The sequence below is a fragment of the Oxyura jamaicensis genome, chromosome 17 (assembly GCF_011077185.1).
Source record: "Oxyura jamaicensis isolate SHBP4307 breed ruddy duck chromosome 17, BPBGC_Ojam_1.0, whole genome shotgun sequence".
Taxonomy (NCBI): domain Eukaryota; kingdom Metazoa; phylum Chordata; class Aves; order Anseriformes; family Anatidae; genus Oxyura; species Oxyura jamaicensis.
Genome location: NC_048909.1, coordinates 5,344,328 through 5,353,597, shown reverse-complemented (window position 1 = coordinate 5,353,597; position 9,270 = coordinate 5,344,328). Strand labels below are relative to the sequence as shown.

At 52.9% G+C, this 9,270-nt stretch overlaps 1 protein-coding gene across 3 annotated transcripts in view; it reads right to left on the bottom strand.

Moving 5' to 3' along the window:
• Window positions 1–5,350: 5,350 nt before the first annotated feature.
• FAM102A (family with sequence similarity 102 member A) overlaps window positions 5,351–9,270 on the bottom strand; it is a 33,161-nt gene continuing 29,241 nt past the window's right edge. For all 3 annotated transcript variants that reach the window (XM_035341666.1, XM_035341667.1, XM_035341668.1), the window contains 3 exons: window positions 9,111–9,232; window positions 7,934–8,003; window positions 5,351–7,048 (listed from right to left, as the gene is read on the bottom strand). In XM_035341666.1, coding sequence (XP_035197557.1) covers window positions 7,003–7,048; window positions 7,934–8,003; window positions 9,111–9,232 — 238 coding nt within the window. In that variant the 3' untranslated portion in view covers window positions 5,351–7,002. The remainder of the gene's footprint in view (window positions 7,049–7,933; window positions 8,004–9,110; window positions 9,233–9,270) is intronic.

The window sequence follows — 9,270 nt, the reverse complement described above, 5'->3', positions numbered from 1 at the left end:
CCAATCAGCGCGCCGCCCCCTCGTCACGCTGCCTGCGAGCGGCCAATCGGAGAGGGAGACCTCAAAAGCGGAGCGCGAGGTGGGCTGGGAAATGTAGGCGCGGCCCGCCCGGAGCGTGGCGGGAGGCGGAGGGCGGAGGGGCTCTGTGCGGGGGAGGGGCTGCAGGGGAGGGGGCAGCTGGGGGCCAAGCGCCTCAGGCTGTGCACTCATGTCGCAGTGTGCCCTCGTATCTCACCCCCTGCCCTCATATCTCAGCTGTACCCTCACATCTCACCTGCCTGAACCCTCTCATGTCTCGCCCCGTACCCTCGTATCGCACCCCATACCCTCACACCTCACCAGAACCCTCACGTCTCACCCCATGCCCTCACATCACAGCTGTACCCTCACGTCTCACCTGCCTGAACCCTCATGTTTCACCCCACGCCCTCATATCTCACCTGTACCCTCACACCTCACCCATACCACTGTATCACACCCCATACCCTCACACCTCACCTGAGCCCTCACACCTCACCCCGTACGCTCACATCCCACCTGTAACCTCATCTCTCCCCCCTGCCCCCATATCTCACCCCTACCCTCCTATTCCTCTTTTTTCCAGCTGTCTGTGGTTGGAGCAGCACAGCTCCTCAGCTCTTTCTAAAGGGAATCCGCCAAGCCCTGGAGCGTGCCCAGAGCAGGGCTGTGAAGGGCTTGGAACTCAAGTCCTGTGACCTGGGGGTGTTTGGGCTGGAGAAGGCTCGGGGGAGACCTCGTTGCTCTCTGCAACTGCCTGAAAGGAAGGTGTGGGGAGCTGGGGGTCGGCCTCTTCTCACAGGTAACCAGTGATAGGAGCAGAGGGAATGGCCTCAAGTTGCACCAGGGGAGGTTCAGGTTGGAAATGAGGAGACATTTCTTCTCAGAAAGAGCGGTCAGGCATTGGGACGGGTTGCCCAGGGAGGTGGTGGAGTCACCGTCCCTGGGGGTGCTGAAGGAGAGGCTGGATGTGGTGCTTGGGTTCATGGCATGGGTGACATTATTAGTAGGGGGATGGTTGGACCAGGTGATCTTGAAGGTCTTTTCCAACCTTAGTGATTCTAAGCCCAGGCCTGGTGCTCCTGCGACCCTGTAATTCAGCACTGAATTATCATGGAGAAAAGTCCCTCGGTGCTGGGATCGAATCCCTCTGTCGAAGGGTTGCAGCTCCTGCAGCATTGGTTTCCACCTCTCCTACAGCAGCAGGTTTCCATTTCCACAGCCACCTGCTGCTCAGTGCCGAGGGAAGTGACTCATCTTGAAAGCAGCGAGCTCAAACAGCTCCAAAACGCAGATCATCACATCCTGCCTCGCAGCAAGATCACACACAAGGCAGCTGGAGAAGGAAAAGGGAGCCCGAAGAGCCGAAGGACGCAGGGAGCCTCAGAGGAAGGGGAGGCAGCGGGGGCCCTGGGGCTGAAAGGTGCGGATGTTCCGGCTTTGGGAGGCTGAGGAAGGTGAATCCAGCTCACGGTGGAGGAGGAGAGGCTGCCCTGGCCCGCAGGTGGCTGCTGGAGCCACACTTCAGCTGTGGCACTGTCCCCACAGCGGGGCAGGATGAGGCTGCTGAGCACAGCCCTGGCAGGGACGCAGTGTTCAGGAACACGAGACAGTGCCAGGGGCTGGCGGCGGTGCCAGTTCACCTTCCCCCTGGATTTCAGGCTCCTGCTTCTACTGGACGCGTGCTGTGGCGCCTGCCCTGCTCCAGCCCCTCTCCTGCCCCCGGGAGGGCTGGCAGGGACCCCGTACCCTGCTGGCTGCCAAGGAAAGCCCTGCCTGCCAGCAGGCACTGTCTGACCTTTTTGCTTCCTTAGCCAGTATTTCTGAAGCAAATAGATGTCTAGAACAAAAATACGAAACCAGAAGAATCATTGTGAAGTACCAAAAACCTTTATTTTCCCCCAAACCATAACAACATTTGACATTATATTGATTTCCTCATATATTTGTTATTTCTCTACGTTAGGAACCAGATACAGAAAATACAAACACGATCTGTTGAATCAAAGACGGCACAGCATTCCGTTAGAAAAAGAAACAAAAAACTAGAGGAGCAAGATAAAAATGGTGAAAAATAGTCATTCCCTCCAGCCCAAACTTTCCAAGAATCATCATCAAAATAGAGCAGTGGAAGTAGCTTCTCTTTCTAAACACACTTCTGCTTTAAGAAAAAAAGTTAGAGATTTATCTTTAGATTTTCAAAGTAAAAAAATGTTAAACTATCTTTCAAGCAATTTGGAAGTTTGCATAGACCCATTCCCTTTCCAAAAATATCAGCGCTCTCTCTATAGAATCTGATATAAATCAAGTGCGCGCCTCATCCGAAGATCACCAAGCTCAATTTAACTTTCACGAAAATAAAACATAATCTCCCCTTCCCCTCCCTCCCCCCACAAAAATACGGGCTCTACCATTATTCCTTACAGTCGAGGCAAGTTCAGAGGCTCAGCCACACCTCCAGCTCCGAGCTTCACCCCAATTCCTTTCTCTTTCCCAGGTTTCCAGCTCCCTCCCTCACGGGCAGGGGCGACAGCCACGGATCGGGTCGGGATGGCGCGGGTGGGCTGATGGACGACGCGGCGCTTGAGGGGGAAGGGGGGGATCTCACGCTCAGCCCCCCCAAGCGAGGAAGTGGCTTTTCAGCGCAAACACCTGCTACCAGGCAGTGTCTGCAGCAACTCGCCCCTGGGGACTAGCCTTGTCCACAGGGCTAAGTCACCAGGGCATCAATTCGTTCAGCTAGAGCCTAGGCAGGGCGGCGGGGCAGGGCAGGGGGGCAGAGGGGGGCTTTGCAGCCCCCGGGTAAGGCAGCGAGGGGGGGACAGGACGGGGCCCCTCTCCAGGAGGGGCGTTTCACCTAGGTGCTCTAGCGTACCTGGAGTGAGGTTTTCCCAGAGGTTCACAACAGCGCGTGCAGAGTCCAGCTGCACAGCCACCAGTTTTAAAAAGAAAAACAGCAACGACAAAATAAATTAAAAAAAAAAAAGTCATCCCCTCCTATTCAGATTCAAACGAAAGACGTTTCTTCGGGTCTCGGCCCAATTCAGAACCCTCTAAAAACCTGAAGCAAACACTTAAAAGGGCTTAGCTTTCTGCAGGGGGCAAAGGGATTTGGCAATAAGGGGGGGGAAGAGGTGACAACTCCGCTGCCCACCACAGCAAGGGTGAGGACAGCACTAAGCCCCCCATGTAAAGTGCCAACCATACAAAAAAAAATAGGGACAGAGGGGCGACATCCTTCTCCCTCTTTTTCCATCACGATTTCCAATTGAACCCATCTCCTTCAGCAATTCACAACTAAGCCTACCGTCCCGGACATTCACTCCATTTATAGCATTTAAAAAAAAAAAAGTTAGTAAAAAGAATTACATTGAAGTTTCCCATGCCTTTTGCAACAGGCTTCCACCAACCAGGGGTCCAGGGGCTGAGAGCAGAGCCCCCACGTTTTGCCTGGCCCCGAGACGGGAGCAGAGAGCCAGCTCTGCTCTCCAGGGCCAGCCGGGCGTGGGCAGCCCTGCTCGCCAGCATCAGAGACCCAGGGGATGCAGGGGCTTGCCAATAAGGTCCTTTTACTCGTTTAAGTCACCTCTGAATCCCCTGAGAAAGGGAACAATGCAGGGAAGAAAGTCCCCCCTCGGCACCCCGGGAATAAAATACCAATGAAACAATAACGCAGTCAAAAAAACACCAGCCTGCTGGGTTTATAAAAAAAAAAACAAACTTCAAGACAAAAAAAAAAGAAACTAGCCAGCGGTTTGGGTCTGGAAACTGATTCACTTCTTAAATGTTCAAAGCCCAACAAGGAACAGACGGCAGCGATGCCAACAAGGAAAAAGTGCTCGCGAGACGCAGCTTCCCGAGAGACAGCGGTGGCTGCGGGACAAGCGGCCCCACTTCCACGCCAGCTTCCTCCACCAGCACCAGGGCTGCTGCTGGGCACCGCTCGCGGTGGATGGACAGCAGGAGCTCCCCGTGAGGTCTAGAGCTAGAAGCAGCCTGCTCCTTTCCTTCCTCCCTCCTTCCACAGGGCCCTCCCGGGCACTCCAGCCCTGGCTGTGCTGCACTAGGCTGAACGACTAGGGCTGCCTTCTTACTCAAAATGAGGGGTGGGAGAGCTAGAAAATAAGACGACCAGGATCTGTGGAGTCGATACTAATGTGGAGACAAGAGACAGACACCCTACGAGACACCGTTACCAAAAACTTGAGCAGTGACGTGCCGAGCGGCTGGAAGAGAAGCCAGGGGCTTGCCCAGGTTGGCCGCAGCTATGCGATGGAGCAGGTTACAACTCCGCCAGCCTGGGGAGATGAGAGCAGCTTTCTGAAAAGCTCAACTGATGCTCCCCTTGCTTTGCTGGAAGAGGAGATTCCCCCTCCTGTCCCGGAGGGGAGTCACAATGCCTAGCTGCCAGCATCGCGGAGCGACAGACTCTTGCCAACTGGAGCCCAGGAGAAAGCCCTTGGCTCCCAGTTGCTCTGACAGCAACCACCATTGTTTTTCATGGGAATAGAAGCAAAGCAGCAGGACTGAGCTGGGTTTGGCCTCTTTCCTAGCTTATTTCTGCCCCTTTCAAGTCGTGGTTGCAACACTGGACCCCATTTCCAGCAGGTGCTGTGCTGGGGAGCAGCCTGACCCTCAGCTCCTGCTACAGCTACCTGAGGGCAGAGCAAGGACACCCGCTGCTGTTTGCGTGCGCTTCTGCCCTCGCGCTGACCTGAACAGAGGGTCAGGCCAGGCCGAGCTTTCTGGCAGAGCCTCGGGGAGTGAAAAAAGCAAGCAGCAGCTCTCCCTGTCCTGCGAGCACCCCCGGCACAGGGCACCTCTCACCCAGAGCGGGCAGGAAGCTCCCCAGCCTGCGAGCGAGTGCCAAACCTCCCCAGACTGAATGGAGGAGAGATCACAGTTAAAAACACCAGAAAGTGTGAAAGAGCTTTTGTTTCAGACAGACTCAAAAGATCAATACCTTTTCCCTACGTTATACCAAACCGAAGCGGTGTCTGTAACCCTTTGAACCGTAACCCAAATTTTAACTCCCTTTGAAGCAAAAGGGGTGAAAAAGATCCCTATCCTACGCGTGGTCTGTCCAAACACAGAAAGAAACCTCTTGACTTGAGCACAGAAACCATCAAAACAGAGTAAGCAGCTGTATAGCTTTGCCACGCTGCCTAACACGCTCCCCATGCAGCCATCCTTAGCTAGCAGGGCAAAAAAAACAAACAAAGAAATAATTAAAATCAAGGCCCTTTCATTCCTCACCTCTCGTTCTGCCAAATTCCCTTTTCCAGTAGCTCATCTGCATGCATTCTGGCCACAGAGACCACTGTTAATCCTTTTTTTCTTGTTTAAGAAGGCTTTACAATAGCTACGAGTTTGAACAACAACGCGATCAGTTACAGGTCTTTCCTGGCTGAGCGGGGCAGGTGTGTGCCCGTGAGCGTGCACGCACACGTGTCGGAGGAGGGCACGCTCCCGGCGGGGCCAGGAGCGCGCCGTTACTCAAAGTGCATGGCTGCTGAGTGCTACTACAGTACACCGGCAAAAGAGGGAAGGGCACCACACAGAAATAGCTTACAGGCCACGTCTCTGTACAGGAAGGGCTGAGTCTGCACAGATCCTCGTCTGCAACGCAGCTGCCAGGAGAATCTGTGAGTGGGAGCTCAAAGGGACCGACATGTCTGCCACACGCTGCAAGGAGGCAGCTCAAGTGTCAAACAACTGCAGAAAAACCCAAAGAGGAACAATTGAAGGATCAACCAGAAAAAGAGTTTGAAGCCTTGTCAGGGCTGACTCGCCACGGAGCAGGTAGGAACGGCTGCTGTGGCTAACGCAGCCGGAAACATCCGTCCTACCTCTGAAGGCAAAGACGGGGGCTTCATCTTGCCCTACTTCTCCCCAGCCCCTAAAGGAACCAGCTCAGGCGTAGATCCCTGCTGACAGGTCAAGAAAGGCCAACCAGCACCGACTCCCGTACTGGCCCAGGCCGAGAGAGGCAATTGTTACCACCACCACCAGAGAGACCACTGCAGATACCTGCCCGGCCCAGGGAGGGCCGTCAGGTAACGAGAATCATTTCACAGTCCAAGAAGGGCAGTTCCCTTCCTGAGCCAAAAACAAAAAAAAAAAGAGGCTTTGTATTCCAGGCTCCAACAGTAACTATTTGCTGAACGAGTCCAGCAAACGTGGATTACAACCCTGGAAAAGCAAGTACAAGCCTCCTCCAGGTAAAATCTGGAACCTCTAAAGTGCTCCTGGTAATGCTAATAGGCGAGCGCTGCCCTTCCATGCCCAGCAGTGGAAGGGCACGATGCAGTTAGTGGTATAACAAGCATTTAACCATTTAGTCAGCTCCCATCCGGATTGCAGTAATTTTCTGAAATGCACTTTTGGGAGATATTTCCTATGAGAAGCTGTTTGGGGGTCTGAGGGCAGCCAGGTGAAGTGCACACCGCGGCACACCTCGTTCAGTGAAACTGTTGCCTTGGAAGGTGACGCTCCCTTGCGGAGTCAACGTATAAAGCATCCTGCAAGCGGCCCTTCCACCGTGTCACCAACGAGCAGCTCTTGGTTTGCTTACAACGGTTCCCCCCTCCCCCAGTGGTTTGAAGAGTTCACAGTGGTACAACCCAACGTTCTGGGGAGCCAAAAGCTGAGACGTCCCCTGTAGCGAATGGATGGGTGGAACGAGGGGTGCAGAAGAGCAACATCCTCTAGGGCTAAGGATACGTCCAACAGACACCTGGCATCTGCTCGGGAACAGGGGAGGGCAGGCACTGGAAGGACTGGGAAGCGGAGGAGGGTACTGCCGACAGGGAAAGTGCACGGTCTGGAGTGGTCTCGGAGTGGTTCTGCAGTGCAAATGTACGGGGAGGGGCGTGGAGAAATCCCTTCTGGAATGCTGCATGAAGAGAGGTAAAGGTTGGCATCCGTGTGGCAGCGGACCGGGTAGGGGGCCTGTTTCCAGCAGCTCTACCCTGTTCTTCACATTTAGTGGGTTTCAATCACCACTGGCTCGTAAACTCCAGATGAGACCCTGAGGAGGCAGAGGGGAAGAGGACGAGAAAGCCAGGTTATTTTCCTCAGTCTCTTAGAGCAAACAAGTCTTTATTCAGAGCTCTCAGCTCATGAACATCGCCCTCTAACCTCACACAAAATACTGAAAATAACGAGTCAGTCTGGCGAGACGTCAACGCGCATAACACAAAACAGACAGCTACGTGGCAAGCTAACACTAGAGCACTTGAAAGAGCTGGGTGTAGCACATAAATCCTTCTAGAAGGCAGAAGAAAGGGGCTGGGGAGGGAGCATACTGTGCAAAGAGCCAGTGTTCCTGGCTCTGCTTCCAATTTTACCACCGACCTGACACATCTTTGTACTCGCCATCATAGCTTTTCTTCCTACAAAGGTGCTATAAAGCCTCACAAACGCAAGCAGTCAATGCGCGGCGTTAAGGGCTACTGCAGCGAGACAGCGAGACAAAGTTTTATTTGTCCTGAAGTCTTTCACAAGAGAAAAAGCCCTTGACAAGGAGGGGGCAGGGAGTAGGGACAATAGAACTAGCTGCTGCAGTGTTGCTGTAGTCCAGCAGGAGGCAAAGCTCCCTGCCTTCAGTCGGGCGCGGAAGCAAACAGGAACCAACCTCTACCATTTTGTCCTTTTACTCCTCACTTACTTCTGCTCTTGGATCTAGCAACCGGGATCCAATTATCCCTAGGAGCTTCTACTGACAACTGCACTTACAGTGCAGCTGCAGCCTGTCACCGTGACACCTGGGGGGTGTTAACGTGGGAATAAAGCCACCGTGCAGCACATGATGTTCAGAAATCTCTCCCGTAACAAAAGGTGAAAGTTCCCTGGGCACAAACAGCTAACTAATCTCTTCGCAGCCTCGCTGTCTGCGGGCTTGCAGGAAACCTACCTGTTTCCCAGCTGAATACCGCTCAGTGTAGTTGTTCCGTCTCTGCTCACAAACAACCTCAGGTTGCTATCTGCAGACAGAAAGGGAAGCAGGTATCAAAATCCAGAGCTACCGCTGGTTGCCAGGTGCTCCTCTCCCAGCCGCGTTAGTGTTCGGCACAGGAACAAGTGTATTTCTGTGAATCCGTATGCACACCTTCTGGTGTTCCCATAGTAATAGGGCCCTCGGGAACGCTTCTTGTTTTAAAAGGGAGCCTCATGTACAAATCAAGCACAACATCGAGCTTTGGAAGAGTAAAAGCAGGGAAATGAATGTGATGATATTCCCCCGGCTGCTTCTTGCAAGGCACTTCCACTGATGAAAGTTTTTGGGTCAGCTTTAACACATCTAAACAGGTAAACTGGGGGGGCTCCCGTACTGCTTTTGTAGGCTCGTCTCTGGAAAAGAAATTCAGCCTGTTCTGCTGGCAAGAGGTGGCTGTGTTCAGCCTGGTTTAGACCCTTGCTGAGGGAGGCGCAAATCCCCACATGATGAGGGTTGCCATATCTGGTGAATTAAGGTGACTCACAGTAAGCTGTAGAAGTACTAACAAGAAGTTAGACTAACAAGAAGTTAGGCTCAGGTTTAAAGCTTTCTGAAAAACCGCACTAGGTCAAGGACATGAGATTGATTTCCAGGCTAAATCAGAAGATTAAAATTAATATCACCACTGCCTTTATTTTCTCTTAACAAATGCTGTGGCTGCAATGGAGAAAGCTCCTTTGGCTCTCTCAGACCCAAACACCAGCACAGTGACCCATCTCTGTTCCCATCCTTCTGCCAAGATGTGCCATTCTTCCTCCAGTTGTGGTCTCCTACTTTAACAAATACCCTTGGGCTGACCCTGGAACAAAGGCCCTGAAGAACTGGTATTTCTTCCCTCTCATCCTGTATGTTTAAGCTCCTGTTCAGCCTCTGCTGTGCGTTGCTGAACAGTGGCAAGCACTGTTTGCAAAAACCGCACCACTCAAATCCACGTGGTTTCTTTATCTACCACAGAAACACCTAGCAAGTACTGAAAGAAAACACCGTCAAGTGGGGAAGGGAGTCTACGGCAGATCGGATGCAAGGCTGCCAAGCTTTTACAGAGCCGCTAAAGGAATAGCCAAGACCTCCCCTCTGAGGCTCATCCTCTCACCTTCAGTATTGCTGACATCTGTGAAGTCCTGACTCTGCATTATCTTCTCCACTATATCATCCGCATCGATCCTGGTGTCATCCACTCGGGTTGGATGACTCTCCACTGAATCCTTTTTCCTCCTGGGGAGAAAAAATAAAGGGAAAACTTACTGTGCCTG